The 20,885-nt window shown below is 39.4% G+C and overlaps 1 protein-coding gene across 3 annotated transcripts; it reads left to right on the top strand.

The window, feature by feature from the left end:
* The first annotated feature begins 999 nt into the window (after positions 1–999).
* ZNF699 (zinc finger protein 699) lies at positions 1,000–18,942 on the top strand. 3 transcript variants are annotated; one of them, XM_065917703.1, is made up of 6 exons: positions 1,000–1,551; positions 7,337–7,389; positions 8,608–8,734; positions 16,152–16,250; positions 16,928–17,111; positions 17,466–18,942. In XM_065917703.1, exons 2-6 carry the CDS (start codon positions 7,342–7,344, stop codon positions 18,922–18,924), a joined length of 1,917 nt encoding a protein of 638 aa, XP_065773775.1. In that variant the 5' UTR covers positions 1,000–1,551; positions 7,337–7,341; the 3' UTR covers positions 18,925–18,942. The 3 variants fall into 3 exon arrangements, with proteins under 3 accessions (XP_065773775.1, XP_065773774.1, XP_065773773.1); XM_065917702.1 differs by lacking the exon at positions 16,152–16,250 and having other exon boundaries at positions 17,469–18,942; XM_065917701.1 differs by lacking the exon at positions 16,152–16,250.
* The last annotated feature ends 1,943 nt before the right edge of the window (positions 18,943–20,885 follow it).

Raw genomic sequence — 20,885 nt, 5'->3', positions numbered from 1 at the left:
ATCTTTCTTTCCCCCACATGTGTAGATGAGACGTCAGTTATTGAGAAAAGTAAATCAGAAAACTGAACTAATTAGTGAGTTGGAGAAACATGAGTGGAGCGTCTTTAATGGAAGACAACATAAATTAGTACATTGGGACATCAGAGCCTGAGAGATTAAAAAAGGGGAAAAAAGGCTTCCAGGTGAGAATCTAATAGTGGCTCTTCATTGAGTCAAAAGTTCCCATCTAAATCGGCTAGTGGGGATGAAGAACTGAGAAAGATGTGTTGAGGATTTGGGAGAAAAGAGGAGTGGGAGAGAACATGGAAATATATGGTTGGTAAATCCCACCATTGAGAACTTTTTATTGCTCCAAGAAAGGTTCATGGAAGACTGAGAGAAATTAATGGTGGAGAATATGTCTCTAGTGTCTTAAAAAACTGGATGTTTGATGGCAACTCACAAGTAGAGTTATTTTACTTTGCTGACCCAAGGGTCATTTGTAATGTAAGTTTTAAACATTTCATACCCTCTTGGTGTATGTGTGTGTGGCATAATATCTCGACATGCAAATGAAGTCTGGGGTGTGGGTTCCATTTTATATCTGCAGAGTGACTATGACAATAGGATAACTGGTTCTGTGGATACCAGTAAGCCTCCTTTTCCAGCTCATCCTGTCTCCCCAGTGGGCTCCTGAACAAAGTAGCCACGGTGGCAGGGATGAAAGTTATGCATGGGCTCAGCAAAAACCTACTACCTCGGGACTTCTCTGGTGGTCCAGTGGTTAAGCATGTGGTTAAGATTCTGTCTTTCAATGCAGGCAACACAGGTTCAATCCCTGATTGGGGAACTAAGATCCCACAGGGGAATATTCAACTAAGCCACGCCCCTAGGCCTGGTCGCGTCCCAGCTCCGCCCCACAAGCCTAGTCAACCAAGCCCGACCACGGGCCTGGTCCCGTTCCAGCGTCATACAACGCCAAGTCCTCGGCTGACCGGCTCCAAAACCCAGTCGCGTCTCTCCCTGTAGGAAACTAGCACTTCTCCGCTTGCTGCTGGAAGCTGCCATCGCCCTCACCATTTTCCCAGCTCCCGAGACCCCGCCCCTAACGCTGTACGTGGCTCAGAAACCGGAAGCAGCAGCACGCTTCTGCGCGTGCGCGAGCGGACGGCCTTGTCTTCTTGCATCTCTGTCTAAATCTGATGCAAATTTTCGCCCGAGTTCTGCTCAGCCGGCCCCAAGTCTGGTGCTCGGGAGGTGGAGAACTCGCCCTTGGGATCAGTGGTCAAAAGACTGCCGATTGGGTTTCCCGCCGGGAGCTGCTCCCTGCCGCTCCCGGGGTCTCTAGCAGCCGCGGCTTGTCCCAAACTCACTGAATCAGGAACTCTGTGAGGGTCCAGCAGTCGGGGTGAATCGGCAGCAGGCAAGAGTTGAGAGCCATTCTCGTACTTAATCGGCCTCCAAAAGCATCCTCTGCTCTTTCCGGAAAGGAAAAGCATCCCTGCCATTCGGTCACGGGGACGTGAGCCTCAGCCTCGTCTCTGAGCGCGTCTGTGGATTTCGGTTTGTTTGGTGAGTGCGGGGTGACGTTTGCTTAACTCCGTTCGCATCTCTCCCTTCCGGGTGCAAGAGATACGTTTTAACCTTTGATTTCTTTTTCTCTGACTGTGGGAGTTAGTTTGCTACATTATATTTAGCTACATACTAGTGAACTGATTACTTAGTATCTTTTTGACGCCCGTTTGCCAGTTGCCGCTCTGAATGTTAGTCATTCATCCATAGAAATTTTTGAATTTCACACCGCAAGTGTGATCATATGCCAGTTTCAGCGTTTTCTTTTTTGTTCCTTGTACCTTATATATTTGTTTATTTAGTTCATTTGCCAGGACTTTCAGTTCAATGTAGAAAGCATATAAATTGCATCCTTGCCTTGTTCCTGATCCCAGAGGGAACTCTGTCATTTCATTATTAAATAGGATGTTTGCTATAGGTGTTTGTAGATTATATATATATATATATATATATATATACACTAATTAAAGCCTATTTCCTTCTAGTCCTAGTGGGTTAAGTTATTATCATCAATGGATATTGATTGAAATCAGTCACTATTTTGTATTGAAGGGGATGAGTCATATGATCTTTTTCTATTGATGTGAATTATATTTATCGTTTTAACTATGTAAATCATTTTAACCACCCATCATTCCTAGGAGGAAATGAACTTAGTTTGTGATTACTATCTTCATTATTCATTCCTGGACTGTACTTAATATTTTGCCCTTGTGTATATGAATGAGATCTTTCATATGTGTGTGTGTGTGTGTGTGTGTGTGTGTGTACATGTACATAAATACACATATATTTGAGTTTTAAGTCCCTTTCTCATCTTGAAAATACACAGGAAAACACCCCCTCAACAACAAAGAAATGGAATTATGAATCCTTTACTTATTTGGTGAATCTGTCTGTAAAAGTCTGTAGCTTCTGTTTCCTTTGTAGATATGTTCTAAACTGCTAATTTTTTTTTCCTTTAATGACTGGATGTAAACAGGTTTTGTATTTATAGTTTTATTTTGTTAACTTTTTTCACTTTATTTTTTAAAAATTGAAGTATAGTTGACTTACAATGTTGTGTTGATTTCTGCTCTGTAGCAAAATGACTTATACATGTATACACATTCTTTTTTTATATAGTATATTCTTTTTCATTATAGCCTATCCCAGGATATTGAATATAATTCCCTTTGCAATGCAATAGGACTTTGTTGTTTATCCATTCTATAGTTTGCATCTACTAATTCCAGACTCCTAGTCCATCCCTGTCCTATCTCCTCTCCCCTTTGGTAACCACAAATCTGTTCTCTATATCTGTTGAGTCTTTTTCCATTTTGTAGATCGGCTTGTTTGTGCCACATCTTAGATTCCTCATATAATTGATATCATATGGTATTTGTCTTTAATTTTCTAACTTACTTTACTTAATGTGATATTTTCTGGCTATACCCGTGTTGCTGCAAATAGCATTATTCCTTTTTTTTTTTAATGACTGAGTAGTGTTCCATTCTCTATATGTACCACATCTTTATCCATTCCTCCACTGATGGATATTTAGGTTGTTTACCTGACTTCACTGTTGTGAATAGTGTTGCTTTGAACATAGGGATGCATGTATCTTTTTGAATTGCTTTATTCCAGATATATGTCCAGGAGTGGGATTTTTGGATCATATGGTAGTTCTGTGTTTAGTTTTTTAAGGAACCTTACATACTGTTCTCCACAATGGTTGTACCAATTTACATTCCTACCAACAGTGTAGGAGTGTTCCCTTTTTTCCATGGGAGAGAGTGTGTTCTAATTTCTTTGATTTACATGCAGCTGTCCAGCTTTCCCAGTACCACTTGCTGAAGAGATTGTCTTTTTCCCATTGTATATTCTTGCCTCTTTTGTTGATGATTAATTGACCATAGAAGTATGGATTTGTTTCTGGGCTCTCTGTTCTGTTCCATTGATCTGTATGTCTGTTTTGTTTTTTTGTGTGTGTGCAAATACCACACTGTTTTGAATACTGTAGTTTTGTAGTATTGTCTGAAGCCTGGGATGGTTCTGCTTTTTGCTTTGTTCTTCTTCCTCAGGACTGCTTTGGCAATTCTGGGTCTTTTATGATTTCATATAAATTTTAATATTATTTGTTCTAGTTCTGTGAAAAATGTCATGGGTAATTTGATAGGGATAGCAATAAATCTGTAGGTTGCTTTGGGTAGTATTGCCATTTTAACTTTTCTGATTCTGTTTTAAGTTTTTAAAAATGTCACTGGTGGTGGTTTAGTCACTAAGTAGTGTCTGACACTTGTGACCCCTTGGGCTGTAGCCTGCCAGGCTCCTCTGTCCATGGGATTCTCCAGGCAAGAATACTGGAGTGGGTCTCCTTTTCCTTCTCCAAAAAATATCGTTAATTTTGTCATATATGTGTGTGTGTGTGTGTGTGTGTATATATATTTACACCTTTATGCTGTTCTTTTTCTGCCATTATACGTCAATGGTTAACCTATCGTTACTGATTTTTCTTCTATAGGAATTGATGAGATTTATAAATACAATTAACCCTTGAATAACATGGGTTTGAAATGCATGTGTCCAGTTATATACAGATTTTTTTTCCCCACTATTAAATACCGCAGATACTACAGGATGGGCCATTGGTTGAAACCTTGGATACTGAGGGCTGACTCTGAGTTAAACTCAGATTTTCCACTGCCGGAGGGTTTGTACCCCAACCCCTGCAATTGTTTGATAGTCAGTTGTGCATAAATATATGTGCCACACCAGCTGTTGATTTCTTGTGTTATTTGAAACAGTTGTTCTATTTATTTATTCTTAAAAAATTATTTTTGGCTGCACTGGATCTCCATTGCCAAGCATGGGTTTTCTTTAGTTGTAGCGAGTGGGGGCTACTCTTCTTTGCAGTGTGTGGGCTTCTCATGGTGGTGGCTTCTCATTGCAGAGCACAGACTCTAGGTGTGTGGGCTTCAGTAGTTGCCACTTGTGAGCTGAGTAGTTGCAGCATGAGGGCCCTAGAGTGCTGGCTCAGTAGTTGCGGTGCACAGCTTGGTTGCTCTGTGGCATGTAAAATCTTTCTGGACCAGGGGTCAAACCCCTGGCCCCTGCAGATTCTTAACCACTGGGCCACCAGGGAAGTCCTAAAGCAGTTGTTTTAATTTCCTGCTTCTACCCTTTCACATAAGTGGTCCTGACTTGCTAAAGATAAATGTGTGTGTATCTCCTTATCCCTATAATGTGATATATTTTTATATAGCATATACCATCACCTGATAATATTTTGTTAATTTACTGGTCCTCCTTAAAATAATTTTAAGACCCAAGCACTTTAGGATTTTTCTCGTTTGTTCAGTGCTGTGTCTCCTCTGACTGCACATAGTTGGACAGGGCAAATATTACCTAAATAAACATGAGATGAAGGAGCAGGAGGTAGAGAACTTAAGGGGAGCATCCTTGTTGAAGCCATAGGACTTAGTCCAGAGAAGGAGCTCAAGGGCAGGGATAGAGATGCAAATGTAGAGGATGGACTTGTGGACACAGTGGAGGAAGGAGACGGTGGGATGAATTGCGAGAGTAGCATTGACATATGTATGCCACCATGTGGACAATAGATAGTAGAAAGCTGCTGTGTAGCACAGGGAGTCAGCTTGCTGCTGTGTTACAACCTAGAGGGGTGGGATGGACATGGGTGAGAGGGAGACTCAAGAGGGAGGGAATATATGTGATTTATAGCTGATTCACAGCTATATTGTTGTATATATACTGTTGTATAGAAGAAACCAACATAACATTGTAAAGCATTTGTTGTTCAGTCACTAGTGAAAGTCACTCAGCCGTGTTTGACTCTTTGCGACCCCATGGACTATACAGTCCATGGAATTCTCCAGGACAGAATACTTGAGTGGGTAGCTGTTTCCTTCTCCAGGGCATCTTCCCAACCCAGGGATTGAACCCAGGTCTTCCCTACATTGCAGGCAGATCTTTACCAGCTGATCTACCAGGGAAGCATTCAGTCGCTAAGTTGTGTCCAACTCTTTGCAACCCTATGAACTGCAGCATGCCAGGCTTCCTTGTCCCTCACTATCTCCTGGAGTTTGCTCTAACTCATGTCCACTGAGTCGGTGATGCCATCCAGCCGACATCCATCTTCTGTCATCCCCTTCTCCTCTTGCCCTCAATCTTTCTCAGCCTCCAAGTCTTTTCCAATGAGTTGGTTCTTTGCATCAGATGGCCAAAGTATCGAAGGTTCAGCATCAATCCTTCCAATGAGTATTCAGGGTTGATTTCCTTTGGGATTGACTGGTTTGATCTCCTTCCTGTCCAAGGGACTCTGAAAAATCTTCCCTCCAATTAAAAATAAATTAATAAAAAAAGAGAAGGAGCTCAAAGATAAAACAGTCGAAGGGAATACTTCATTTGTTTACTCTCCATAGTGTGCCCGACAGCATTCTAGGCTAGAGCCCAGTAATGTTAGGGCATAAGGGCCTCACTGACAAGTAAATTATAAGGTATATATTCAGAAACACACTCTTTGGGCATTTAGCTTTGAAGGTAAATACACCTGGATACACACCCTCCCTCAGCAGCTTTCTAATTGGATAACATTGAGCACACGTCTAAGTGACTAAGTTTCTATTGGCTCTACAATACATATTTGGTCCACTGAAGTGAAAGAGACTGCTGTGTTTGCATTATTTGAAATTCATGCACTAGTACTGTGGATGCCACTGTCAGAGATGACACATATGCCAACTTCACTTCAGGTGTTCTTGTTCAGCTATTGCTATACCTCCTGTACAGGCAGAATTTAACATGAAATGTCTTCTCTGCCACCTGCATGTGAAATTCAGTCAGTTGTGCTATTTTTCAGAAACCAGGTTTTGGAGACCCTGCAGCCCTTGGAGGGGAAGGATCTCGTAGTCAGAGATTGAGTAGTAATACATGTTGGCCTGCCAGGCAGTGCAGAAATAAATATTGGGTGTGGAACCCCTGGAGATCTGGCACAAGTCACACTTTCCTTTGAGATGGAGTGTATATTTTTTACTACTAAAGGCATTTGCTTATATTTTTAATGTTTTCATTATCATGGGCAGATTGACAGATAAATTTTTTTAGACTCCAGCTGACTCACTTACAAAATGGACTCTAAAACCTTTTTTTTTTTTTTTTTTTAATGATCTACAAGAGTGAGAGGACTGTTTCTAGCTCTTGAGGAGATAAAATTGCTCCAATTAAAGAAAAAAACTTTTTATTTTGTATTAGGGTGAAGCTAATTAACAACGTTGTGATAGTTTCAGGTGAGCAAGGAAGGCACTCAGCCATACATATACGTGCATCCATTCTTCCCTAAACTCCCCTCCCATCCAGGCCTCCACATAACATTGAACAGAGTTCCGTGTGTTACACAGTAGGTCCTTGTTGGTTATCCACTTTAAATATAGCAGTGTGTACATGTCCATTCCAAACTCCCTAACTATCCCTTTCCCCTATCCCTCCCCCTGGCAACCATAAGCTCCTTCTCTATGTCTGTGAGTCTCTTTCTGTTTTGTAAGTAAGTTACTGTTTTTTTTTTCTTGCTCCATTTTTTCACAAGATCAATGTGTATTTGCTTGGATGTGCAGGGACTTTGTGTGTGTGTGTGTGTGTGTGTGTGTTTTGAGGAGAATGATCACTCATAACAGATGTGCTGCCAAATTCACAGTCTTGATTGTGGACACTGTGGGGACACTCAGATTCTCATGTCTTCTTTCTCCTGTCTCAGCTGTAACATCTCAATACTTTTTCTTTCTTCATGAAGGGAACATGGAGGAAGAGAGAACAGCTGCCCAGTTACGGAAAAATGTGATACAAGTAAGTAAGAGCTAATAATTCTCCGAAAGAATGTTTCAATTCCATCAGGTTATCTATGTCCTAAATTTAGAGCAGAGATCAACAACCTTTTCCTACATTGGGTCACATAGTAAGCATTTTAGACCATAGTTTCTATTTTACTCAGTTCTGCCATTTTATTGTTTTTTGTTTGATTTGGGCAGCTTGTAGGATCTTATTTCCCTGACCAGGGATTGAACCTGTGCCCTCAGCAGTGAAAGCATGGAGTCTTAACCACTGGACTGCCAGGGATTTCCCATCAGTTCTGCCATTTTAGTGTGAAAGCAGCCATATACAGTGTATAAACAAATGTTTTATTGTATCCCAGTAAAAGTTTATGTATATAAACAAGTGATAGACTGATTTTAGATCATGTTCTATAATTTACAGCCCCTGGGCCTAGAGTATAAGAAAATATGACTGACTATGGGCCTGGGTTGAATGTTGTGCTTCTTGCTGACTTCTGGGCCCCAGGTATATGGGGGGGGAAAAAAAAAAGCAAAGGTCCTTGTCCCTTGGGGATTTAAGCTTCATCCAAATTTTATCTAGTGTTTTGTGTTGTGCTGATTGCTATGGTGGGGATTAAGTAAGCAGGTGAACTTGTTTCTGTAACAAGGAATTTTTTTTTAAATGGTTTTTTTTGTTACAATAGTTTTTCTGTTTTACAGTAGAATGTTTTGTTATGGTTGTTTTTTCTGTTTTCTGTTTTGGTTTTTTGGCCCCAAGGCATGTGGGATCTTAGCCCCTCAACCAAGGACTGAACCCACATCCCCTGCATTGGAATATACAGTCTTAAGCCCTGAGCCTCCAGGGAAGTCCCTCTAACAAGGGATTTTTGCTTCTTTCAATGTGGAAATTGTCATTTCATTTTTAGAGCATTTCTCTCATATCTGCAATGTGCTCTGGATGTTCTTGATTATTGTAAGAGTGGAATTAGTCACCATCAAACAGTGGAAAGATAAATTTAGTGTTTCAAAAATGTTGTTAAATCTATGAAACAGAATTTGATCAGTCAGGATGCTTAGATAGAACAAGAAAGATCTGATGACTGAATCCTAGGGTAGATATTTGCGAGAAAAGAACCTTCTGAATCTCCTGTGAGTTGATTCTCAGTTCCCCAGTAGTGTCAGCCTCATTCACTCTCCTGCACATGCTGGGGGAGTTGGTACCTTTCTGAACAAAGTATGTGGAATGTTTTAGGACACAGTGGTCTTCGAGGATGTGGCTGTGGACTTTACCCAAGAGGAGTGGGCTCTGCTGAATCTCACTCAGAGAAACCTCTACAGAGATGTGATGCTGGAAAACTTCCGGAACCTGGCCTCATTAGGTAAGAATGGCAACATTCCTCCAACATTCTGTTATTTAGAAAACAGCTTTATCTTATAAATTGCTCTTGTTCTAGGATTTGGGTTGAAAAACTGGAATAAATTGTTAAATAAGACAGACATGGTCACTGACACCAAGGAGCTTATAGTCTAGTGGCTTCACCATGAAAATAAACATGTGTATTGTTAAAATAGTTCACCAATATAAAACAAGCAAAAGAATTAGTGAAAATTTCCTTACCCATTTTGCCACTGGCACTGAATGCAGAGTTTTCATCTTCTCAGGGTTGTAAAGTTTTCATTTTCTCTCAGGGTACTGACAGCTTTATTTTTCTTCATTCAGTCATTCTTTCATTCTTTTTTTTTCCCATTTATTTTTATTCATTGGAGGCTAATTACTTTACAATTTGTAGTGGTTTTTCATTCTTTCATTCTTTAAGCATTTTTTTGAGGAAGAACTTGTATCAAACCCTTTTGAATATGTACTATAGACAGTAAGATGTCATTGTATTCAAAATGCTTCAGTAATGGAGAAGATAAATATGAAATTAACATGAATAAAAGAAAGAAAATAAACATATATATCGAACCTGCTTTTCCTTTTTCTTGTGGTCAGAATCCTCAAGGAGGCTTATTAAGTGTGTATAGTGTGGGCACAGACTTCAGGGGTCACTTTGGGGGACAGGGAGAAAATTGGTGGTTTGGGACCTTTTGAGAATTTTACTGCTTTTAATTCCCTGTACCCAAAGACCACCAGTTTAACAAGTTGGGTTTATTCCTTGGAGCGGTCAGGGAGAAGCACATGTCATGGGGAACAATGCAGTGTGTTAGAAAGTAAATATTATAGGATTTAATACTTAGGTCAAATAATTTGGGGGTAGGTCCATGAAAACAAGCTGTTCCGTTTTCCTAGGCCTTCCATAACAAAGTGCCACAAACTGGGTAGCTAAGAACAACAGAAGCTTATTCTTTTACCTTTTAAAAAACTTCCTCTACCTCTACTTCCCAGTCTTATTCTGTAGCTAGACAACTATTTTATTTATTTAGGCTGTGCTGGGTCTTCCTTGCTGCACTTGGGCTTTCTCTAGTTGCAGTGAGTGGGGCTACTCTTTGTTGGGGTGCTTGGGCTTCTCACAGTGGTGGCTTCTCTTGTCGGGGAGCCCAGGCTTTAAGGTGCGAGGGCCTCAGTAGTTGTGGTGCATGGGCTTAATTGCTCCCGGCAATCTTCCTGCACCAGGGATTGAACATGTGTCTCCTGCCTTGGCAGGCGTCTTCTATACCACCTGTACCACTAGGGAAGTGTGAAATTTATTCTTCTAAATTTCAGGAGATTGGCAGTCTGAAATCAAGGTGTCATGGTCCTTCTGAAGGCTCAGGAAAAGTCCCTCCTTGTCTCTTCCTAGCCTTTGGTTGTTGCTGGCAGTCCTTGGTTGGTAGCCACATCACTCTAATCTCTGCCTGCATCTTCATAGGGCCTTTGTCCTTTGTCTCTACATCTTTCTGTCCTTGTAAGGACCCCAGTCATTGCATTTAGGGCCTACCCCCAATCGAATATAACTTTATGTTAACTTGATTACATCTGCAAATATCTATTTCCAAATAAAGTAATGTTCTGAATTCTGGGTGGACATGGATTTCTGCCCCCCCACCCCTGCCGCCACCCAGTATACTCTATTTTTCTTAGAGCAGTTTATAGGCTCACAGCAAAATTAACTGGCAGGTACAAAGATTTTCCATAAGTGCACTGCCTTCTACCAAAGTGGTATATTTATTACGGTTGATGAACCTATATTGCCACATCATTATCACAGTAAATCTCAACTTTATATTTGTGTTCACTTTTGTTGTATCTTTTTTTTTTTTGTTGTTGTTGTTGTTGTATCTTTTTACAGTTTAGACAAATATGTGATGACATTTACACCATTATGGGCTTCCCTGGTGGCTCAGTAGTAAAGAACCCTCCTGACAATGCAGCAGATGTGCAGTTTGGATCGCTGGGTTGGGAAGATCCTCTGGAGTAAGAAATGGCAAACCACTCTAGGATTCTTGTCTGGGAAATCCCATAAACAGAGGAGTCTGGCAGGCTATATAGTCCATGGGGTCATGAAAGAGTAGGACACAACTGATTGACTAAACAACAATAGGCATCCACCATTATAGTATCATAGAGTAATTTCACTACTCCTAAAAATTCTTTATCCCCCTCCACCCCAATTTTTCTCTCCTTCTCTCCCAACTCCTGGCAGCCACTGATCTTTTTACTGTTCTTATAGTTTTGCCTTTTCCAAAATGTCATGTAGTTGGAATCATACAGTATATAGCCTTTTCAGATTGACTATTTTCACTTAGTAATATGCATTTAATGCTCTTCCATTTCTTCATGGCTTGATGGCTGATTTCCTTTTAGTGCTGAGTAATATTTTGTTGTGTGGATATACAATACCAGTCTGTTTATCCATTCACTCACAGAAGAACACCTTGATTACTTCCTGCTGCTGCTAAGTCACTTCAGTCGTGTCCGACTCTGTGTGAGCCCATAGATGGCAGCCCACCAGGCTCCCCTGTCCCTGGGATTCTCCAGGCAAGAACACTGGAGTGGGTTGCCATTTCCTTCTCAAATGTGTGAAAGTGAAAAGTGAAAGTGAAATCGCTCAGTCATGTCCGACTCTTAGCAACCCCATGGACCGCAGCCTACCAGGCTCCTCCATCCATGGGATTTTCCAGGTAAGAGTACTGGAGTGGGGTGCCATTGCCTTCTCCGTGATTACTTCCAGGCTTTGGCAATTATGATTAAAACTGCTATAAACATCCACATGAAGTTTTTTGTGTAGATGTGTTTTTAACTCCTTTTGGTAACTTCCAGAGAGCATGATTGCTTGCTTATATGGCTGAGTATGTTTACTTTGGTAAGAAACTGCCAAATTGTTTTCCAAAGTAGCTGTACCATTTTGCATTCCCACCAGTTCCATATCCTCACCAGGACTTAGCTATTCTTTTAGGTATGTAGTGGTGTCTCATTGTTTTGATTTGCATTTTCCTCATGACATGTAATGTGGAACATCTTTTTTTTCATATGCTTATTTGCCATCTATCTATCTTCTTTGTAAGGCATCTGTTAAAGTCTTAGGCCCATTAAAAAAAAAAAACTTAAAAAAATGTTTATTGAATTGTAGTTGGTTTACAGTGTTGTGTTTAATTTCTGTTGTATAGCAAAATGACTCAGTTATACATATATATATATTCTTCATATTCTTTTGGAGAAGGAAATGGCAACCCACTCCAGTATTCTTGCCTGAAGAATTCCATGAACAGAGGAACCTGGCAGTATATAGTCCATGGGATTGCAAAGAGTCAGACACAACTGAGCGACTAACACTTTTCACTTTCTTTTCCACTATGATTTATCACAGGATATTAAATATATTTCCCTGTGCTGTACAGCAGGACCTTGTTTATTTATTCTATATATAATAGTTTGCATCTGCTAATCCCAGACTCACAATCCACTCCTTGCCCTTGACACCCACAAGTCTGTTCTCTGTGTCTGCAAGTCTGTTTTTGTTTTGTAGGTATGTTCCACTTGTGTCGTATTTTAGATTCCACATATTAAGTGATATCATATGGTATTTGTCTTTCTCTTGTTGACTTACCTTGCTTAGTATGATAATCCCTAGGTCCATCCATGTTGCTGCAAATGGCATTATTTATTTCTTTTTAATGGCTGAGTAATATTCCACTGTATATGCATACTGCATCTTCTTTATCCATTCATCTGTTGATGGACATTTGAGTTGTTTCCATGTCTTGGCTATTGTAATAAATAGTGTTGGTTTGAATGTTGAGGTGTATGTATCTTTTAGAATTATAATTTTGTCTGGGTATATGCACAGGAGTGGGATTGCTGGATCATATGGCAACTGTACTTTTTGTTTCTTGAGGAACCTCCATACTGTTTTCCATAGTGACTGCACAAGTTTACATTCCCACCAACAATGTAGGTGGTTGTTCAGTTGCTAAGTCATATCTGACTCTTTGTGACCTCATGGACAGTAGCACCCCAGGCTTCACTACCTTCACTATCTCCTGAATAGTGTAGGAGGGTTTCCTTTTCTCTATACCCTCTCCAGTGTTTGTTATTTGTAGACTTTTTAAAATTAATTAATCTTTTTATTGAAGGTTAATTGCTTTACAGAATTTTATTGTTTTCTGTCAAACTTCAACATGAATCAGCCATAGGTATACATGTATCCCCTCCCTTTTGAACCTCCCTCCCGTCTCCCTTCCTATCCTACCCCTCTAGGTTGATACAGAGCCCCTGTTTGAGTTTCCTGAGCCATACAGCAAATTCCTGTTGGCTGTCTATTTTACATATGGTAATGTAACTTTCCATGTTATTCTTTGCATACATATTTGTAGGCTTTTAAATAATCACCATTCTGACTGGTGTGAGGTAGAACCTCATTGTTGTTTTGATTTGCATTTTTTAAATAGTGATGACGAACATCTTTTCTTGTGCCTGTTGGCCATTTGTATGTCTTCTTTAAGAGGGAAATGTCTAGGTCTTCTGCCTGTTTTTCAATTTTGTTGTTGTTGTTATTGAATTGTAGGAGCTGTTTGAGTTAAGGAGCTTAATTTTGGAAATTAAGCTCTTGTCAGTTGCATCATTTGCAGATATTTTCTCTCAGTCTGTAGGTTGTCTTTTTGCTTTGTTTGTGGTTTCCTTTGCTATGCACAATCTTGTAAGTTTGACATGGTAAGTTTGTTTATTTTTGCTTTTATTTCTCTTGCCTTGGGAGACTGGCCTAAGAAAACATTGGTATGATTTATGTCAAAGAGTATTTTGCCTGTGTTCTCTTATAGGAGTTTTATGGTGTCTTGTCTTTTAAGCCATTTTGAGTATAGTTTTGTGTATGATGTGAGGGTGTGTTGTTGATTCCTTGATACACATGCAACTGTCTAGCGTTCCCAACACCACTTGCTGAAGAGACTTTTTTTCCATTGTATATTCTTACTTTGGCCTATTTTTAAAAAATCAAGTTATTTTCTTATTGTTGAGTTTTAAGACTTTCGTGTATATTTTGGATAATAGTTCTTTATCACACATGTCTTTTGCAAATATTTTCTCCAAGTATGTGGCATGTCTTTTCATTTTCTTGACAGTGTTTTACTCAGAGCAAAAATTTTTAGTTTTAATGGAGACCAGCTTATCAATTCTTTCTTTCATGAATTGTGCTTTCCAGGTTACTTGTTGGCTTTAAAAATAATAAGTTATTTTACCGACAAAAAATGGTTTACTTAGGAATAGCAGGGGAATTGCAATTTGAGATAAGAAAGCTATAACAAAAGCCATAGGCAAGTCCACAGAACAATGGAGAAGAATGTAATTTTGTAGAGAAAAATGAGGAAATTGGGAGAGGTTGTTTTGGATGAAAGTCCACTGGATAAAGGTGAAAGTTCAGGGTGATGACGGCTGAGTTGCTGGAGTAGTGATTTCTGATAGGAGATGTGATGTACATCTTTTCCTGTTAGGATTGTAGTTGGTGATTCTTTGGGTCTCTGATGGACAATTCTCCCTGTAATTAATGTTGTAAAGAATTAGATGAAAGCTTCCTCTTCTGGCCTCTCAACTCCATTTTAGTGAAGTTTTCTTTGATTAATTTTCACATATCTAACAAATCACTAGATCTTAGGGCATCTATATTTTTTCCCTGTTATCTTTTAGGAATTCCATAGTTTTACGTTTTACATTTAGATTTCTGACCCATTTTGAGCTAATTTTTTACTCTCTATTGAGGGACCCCAAGTTGTCCCAAAGCCCTGAATGCCTCCCTGTGTATTCTGAGTTAATTTTTTGCAAGTCTATATCAAGACTTTTTTTTTTTAATGTACCTTAATGTCTAGTAGTTGTTTTAGCACCATTTGTTGGAAAGACTTGTTTTTTTCTCTATTGTATTGCCTTTGAGCCTTTGCCAAAGAAAAGTTGACTATATTTATGTGGGTCTATTTCTAGACTCTCAATTCTGTTCCATTGGTCTATTTAGATATGAATTTTTGAGGGCCACTGTCACCCCAGTTCACAGGTGGTCATTTTAGATTGGATGCTGACAGAAAGCAGGGAAAATTCTAGTAATACTTTGTCTCTAGGCTAAATCATGAAGTTGCCTTATTTTGTTTCATTTTATCATGGTATTAGAGTAACCTTGTCTATTAGATTGGTATTTAGAGATTATTTATCTTCAACAGGAGAACAAAATATCCTGCCTGTGAGTATTGGACCAGCTTCTAATAATATTGAGGTCTATGTGTGAATATCAGATCAGTTCTATTCATCAGACTGCCCCTTCCCCTTAAAAGATAAATTAGATATTTTGTTGCAGTTAAACTCACACTTGTGAAACAGTTCACCTCAGATTGGGATTTGAACCCACCTGCCAGAGCTTGAACTCAAGTGCCAGGACATGAACTTGGCCAAAATCCAGTTTGGGACTTAAACTCGTGAGGCTGGAACTTAAGCCTGGCCAAAACCCATGGTCTTCCAACTGAGATCACACACCTGATTTCTGGACTGAGTAAAGGTCAGATTCTTTGTATCTCAGTGCAAAAGGAACAGCAAGAAGCAAACTGATAGGCAAAAAGTAGATTTATTAACATAGGATGCTTGTAAGAGATGTAAGTGGATAGGTGAGGGAGCCCTGCACTGAGGATTAAATGGGCTATAATTTTATTGCCAAAGGAAAGTGGGGGAGGGGAAAGGGCTGCCTTCTTTGAGTTGATTTCAGGCTTACATCACTAGCTCCTCCTTTGTATCAAGTAGCAGAATGTCTGACCCTGTGTGGTCAAACTAGAATTGTCATGTGTGCATGCATGCTCAGTCATGTTTGACTCTTTGAGATCCCATAGACTGTAGCCCACCAGACTCCCCTGTCCATGGAATTTTCCAAGTAAGAATAGTGAAGTGGGTTGCCATTTTCTACTTCAGAGGATCTTCCCAGCTTTGGGGTTGAACCTGCAAATCCTGCTTTGGCAGGCAGAGTTTTGACCACTGGTGCCAGATTGTCATAGCACTTATTCAGATCACTAGAAGGATGGTGACAATTTTCTTTCACCTGATGACCTGGGGCATATCTTGTGCTTTTATAAGTGGCACTATAGTTAAACAAGCCTGCTTTGTTCCACCATGGTCTAATAGCTTTTTGAGCATCATTAACTTCCACTGGTCTCTCAAAGTTCCCTAGGTTTCCCTATTTACCTATAATCCACTACTGGGACTTCTGTATAACTATTCTACCCTGTATAACTATCCTATCTATCCCTATCACTTGCTTTAAAGTATCAGAAGAGCAGTTTTTGCTCTGTTTCATAGAAATATTTGTGGTAACTCATTGTTTTCCCTCATGATATACCTTTCTGTGTGGACAGGGTATCCATTACACAAACCCTATCTGATCTCACAGTGGAAACAAGAGGAGGACCTAGAGACAGTGGAGAAAAGACCTATCCAGGGGGAGCATCAGGAAGGCAAGAATACTTGATGTGGTTGGGGGATATTACATTTGGAAAAAATAACATAAAATCAAAATGAAGCTTTGTTTTGTCTGAGGAAGCTGAGCTTCCACAGACACCTTAGATTACTATTTTATTTATTTTTAAAATTTTTAAAAATACTATGCTGGATCTTCATTGCTTTGCATGGGCTTTTCTCTAGTTGCAGAGTGTGAAGACTGCCCTCTAATTGCAGTGCTTGGGCTTAGTATTTGCTGCTTTTGGGCTCGAGGTTGTGGGCTTAGTAGTTATGGCACACTGGCTTAGTTGCTCTGTGGCATGTGGAATCTTCCTGAACCAGGGATTGAACCGGTGTCCCCTGCGTTGGCAAGTGGATTCTTATCCACTGTTCCACCAGGGAAGGCCTTGATTACAATTTTGACTTTTCTTCAGTCCTCTCACCTGTTCCTTGTTCTTGGGAAAGACCACATTTCCTCTTTGTAATGTAGTATTTGATGTTGTGTGTTTTATTCCATTTCTTTTTGTTTTGTTCTCCTAGTAGTATCTTACTTATGCTACCATCAGTCTCCATCTTCATGGGATTATTTCCTAGTCACTTTACTATTTTGACCATGTGCTTATTAACCAAAGTCCTGAGCCAGCCATACTGCCAAAGCCCTTTGCTCATGGGTGCCTTTGTTACTTTGTTTCAGGTTTCAAGATTCAACTTAAAGGTAATGAATCAGTCATTCCACAAGATACTTGTGGAGAAAAAATATCCAATGAACAGGATGTAGTAGGATTCAAAAGGAGTGATTCCTCATTGTCCATTTTACATAAAATCTGGGAATACCATGATATTGATTATCAGAACAAAAACCACGAGAGACATTTGAGGTAAGTGCCATTCATATAAGAGAAAAGTAGTGTCTCAGGAAAGAATCTTAAAATATCACAGAATTAAAAAAAGAAAAATCTAAAACTTAGTCAAAAATTGTAATTTCATAAAGACTTTTCATAAGATATTTTTCTCACAAGTGAGACTTGAGCCCTTCCATGTTTGACACATAAATCATTGAGCAACCATCAGAAAAATCTCATAAGTAAAAAACTCAGTCGTAATATTGTCTGTCTTAGAGCACTATGTGAGTACTTTCATCTTATCATTGGACAGGGCAGAAAAACACACATAGTCACTGAAAATGGTAAAAATTTACTTGCCACTAATAATGTGCTTTTTATTTTTGAAAGAAGTCATGGGGTTGAGAACATCTACAAACATAATGAAGAAAATCAGTGTGGACAAACCTTCAGCCAAATTTCACACCTTAATGTACTCAAGAGAACTACTGAAGTAAGAGCCTTTGAGTGCCATGAGTGTAAAAAGGTCTTCATAGATCATTTATCCCTGAAGAATCACATTAGGTCTCACACTGGTAGCAAACCCTATCAGTGTAAGGAATGTGGGAAAGCTTTCCATTTTTTTGCTTGTTTTAAGAAGCATATGAAAACTCCCACTGAAGAGAAACCCTACGAATGTAAGGAATGTACCAAAGCCTTCAGTTGTTCTTCCTTCTTTCGGGCACACATGAAGATTCATACAGGAAAGACAAGTTGTGAATGCAGGGAATGTGGGAAAACCTTTAGCTGTTCTTCATCCCTCACAGAACACAAAAGAATTCACAGTGGAGATAAGCCTTATGAATGTAAGGAGTGTGGGAAAGCCTTTAGCTGTTCCTCCTCACTCTCCAAACACAAAAGAATTCACAGTGGAGATAAGCCATATGAATGTAAGGAGTGTGGGAAGGCCTTCAGTTCCTCCTCTCACCTTATTATACATATAAGAATCCATACTGGAGAAAAGCCTTATGAATGTAAAGAGTGTGGGAAAGCCTTCAGTGAGTCCTCAAAGCTCACTGTACACGTTAGAACACATACAGGCGAGAAACCCTATAAATGTAAGGAATGTGGGAAAGCCTACAACTGTCCATCCTCCTTGAGCATCCATATGAGAAAACATACAGGGGAAAAACCCTATGAATGCCTCGAATGTGGTAAAGCCTTCTATCTTCCCACTTCCCTGAATACACATGTGAAAAATCAGAGTAGAGAGAAACCCTATGAATGTAAAGAATGTGGAAAAGCCTTCAGTTGCCCCTCGTCCTTTCGAGCACATGTGAGAGATCACACTGGAAAGGTGCAGTATGAATGTAAGGAATGTGGGAAAGCCTTCAGTCGTTCCTCATCCCTCACTGAACACTTAAGAACTCACAGCGGAGAAAAGCCTTATGAATGTAAGGAATGTGGGAAAGCCTTCATCAGTTCATCCCACCTGACGGTACATATAAGAACTCACACTGGAGAAAAACCTTATGAATGTAAGAAATGTGGAAAAGCCTTCATTTACCCCTCAGCCCTTAGGATCCACATGAGAACACACACTGGGGAGAAACCCTATGAATGTAAGGAATGTGGGAAAGCCTTTCGCCATTCTTCATACCTGACTGTCCATACAAGGATGCACACTGGAGAGAAACCCTTTGAATGTCTGGAATGTGGGAAAGCTTTCAGTTGTCCTTCATCCTTTCGAAGACATGTAAGAAGCCACACTGGTGAGAAGCCCTATGAATGTAAGGAATGTGGGAAAGCCTTTGTTTGTCCTGCTTACTTTCGAAGACATGTGAAAACTCACTCTAGAGAAAATGTATAAAGTAAGGAATGAGGGAATGTCTTTAATGCTTTTTCAAAGCTTAGGCAGCACATGAGATCTTACACTGTGGAGACACACTATGAATGTAAGAAATTGTCACTCATCTTTTGGAAAAACCAATAACTGAGAGAAACTCTGTGTTTGTAAATCATGTGGTAATACCTCCATGACCATCACTTATTACGTTACTTATTACTTATACACATGACTTATTGTATTCTAAGAAAATTCATACTCGAAGCAAAGATCAATGCCTCATCCTTAAAGTGGGCTACTGCTGGCTTATTGATTTCCAGTTTTAATTTTCTGATGTGAATGTTTAAGGTGGTAAATTTCCTCTAATACCTTTCAGCTCTAGCCACATATGTTTTATTATGAGGTACTTTTATTTTGGTTCAGATGTAAATGTTATTTCTGTTACAGAGTTTTCTGGACCCATTGGGCATTTAAAGTATATTTTTTATATGTAGGCATGAGTGATCTTTTATTACTATTATTAGTTACTGATTAATTTTCATTATTCTCTTAGTGTGCAGTCATTGTGGTATCAACATTCCAGTATGTGTAGTTTCTTTTGTAAATGGTAATTTCATTTTGATCTAGTATGGCAGAAACCGGAAATTTTCTACCCACTATTCCTCCCCGCCTCTTTTTTTTTTTTTTTTCTTAACAAAAACATTATTAGTTTTTACCATTAAAAGCTTTCCCTGTCTAATAAGTAATCCAGTGGAAATCAATAAGTACAAAAGCCTTGATAGAAGAGTCTCATCTGTTATGGTATTTTTGTATTTTTTTTTTTATCCTTGCTTATGACTGGGAATTGGACCCAATGTTTTGAACTTTTATAAAAGAGACCTTGCAACAGGAAAGCTACAAGTAAAGTTGGTTGGACTGGTTTATGTTGTGGTACTTTGGACGTGGCTGGGACTACATTTCCCAGAGTCAATTCTTTATCTAGTTCTAGGTTTGAGTTGTCTAAAATAAGAGTTTGTGTGAGAATTGGAAGGCAGAGGGAAGAAACCATTATTCTGAGTTTGTGGGGCCAACGAGACAGGGAGACCGATGCGTGGGGGCCTGGCAAGCTTCAGTTTCCAGCTTTCCCCCTAATTATTGGACTCACTGATCTTTACTGCCTCAAAGCAGAACACAAAATGCTTGACTTTCATTATCTCAGAGGCAGCCACTCCATAGACACCTCCATAAATTTCTCCATCATGGCCATACATAGCTTCTTGGATTTTTCTGGTAAGTTCTTGCATTGTAATTTTGCTGATATTACAGCCCCTCTGGCACATCTGTTGACTGCATAGAGTTGGCTCCAGTTTGGATCAGGGTTGTTGTCATCTACATGGTCCAAAGTGTGCTAATCTTAAGTGTACAGCTTGATGAAGTTTTACACTGAATACTGTGACAAACAGAACTTTTCCAGGATTTCAGAAAGTTCATTCATCTGCTTTCTCAATAATTGCTCTGGGGACTTTACTGGTGGTCCAGTGGCTAAGAATCTGCCTGCTGGTGCAGGGGGCTGGGGTTTGATCCCTGATCAGGGAACTAGATCTCACATGCCACAAATAAAGATCCTGCATACTGCAACTAAGACTTAGTGCAGCCGAATAAATAAATAAAAATAAATATTAAAAAATGTTGCTCCACAATTTTGGCTTTGATTATAATTTATTAAGTTTGCTTGTTCTTGATCTTCATGTAAATGTTAAGATACAATATGGACAGTTACATGTTTGGGTTCTTTTTTCAATATAATGTCTAATTTGCCTCTTAATTTCTATTTTGGCAGACTATGAACTTATATCTCTTGTTACATGCTTTGAATATAAGAATGAAATTACTGAATCATAGGATAGACTTTATGTTTAGGTAGGTATTCCAGTTTTTCAAAAACAATTCTACTTATAATCCTAAAAGCAATGAATGAAGATCCTAACTGTTCCACATGCTTGATT

The sequence above is a fragment of the Muntiacus reevesi genome, chromosome 1 (genome assembly GCF_963930625.1).
Source record: "Muntiacus reevesi chromosome 1, mMunRee1.1, whole genome shotgun sequence".
Taxonomy (NCBI): Eukaryota; Metazoa; Chordata; class Mammalia; order Artiodactyla; family Cervidae; genus Muntiacus; species Muntiacus reevesi.
Note: the sequence above shows the minus strand (reverse complement) of the source record. Positions and strands in the feature narration are given on the sequence as shown.

Coding starts and splice junctions, on each gene's coding strand:
- ZNF699 (XM_065917703.1), top strand. CDS start 7,342: ATGGAGGAAGAGAGAACAGCTGCCCAGTTACGGAAAAATGTGATACAA. Junction 8,735..16,151: donor CCGGAACCTGGCCTCATTAG/GTAAGAATGGCA, acceptor CTGTGTGGACAG/GGTATCCATTACACAAACCC. Junction 16,251..16,927: donor CCAGGGGGAGCATCAGGAAG/GCAAGAATACTT, acceptor ACTTTGTTTCAG/GTTTCAAGATTCAACTTAAA.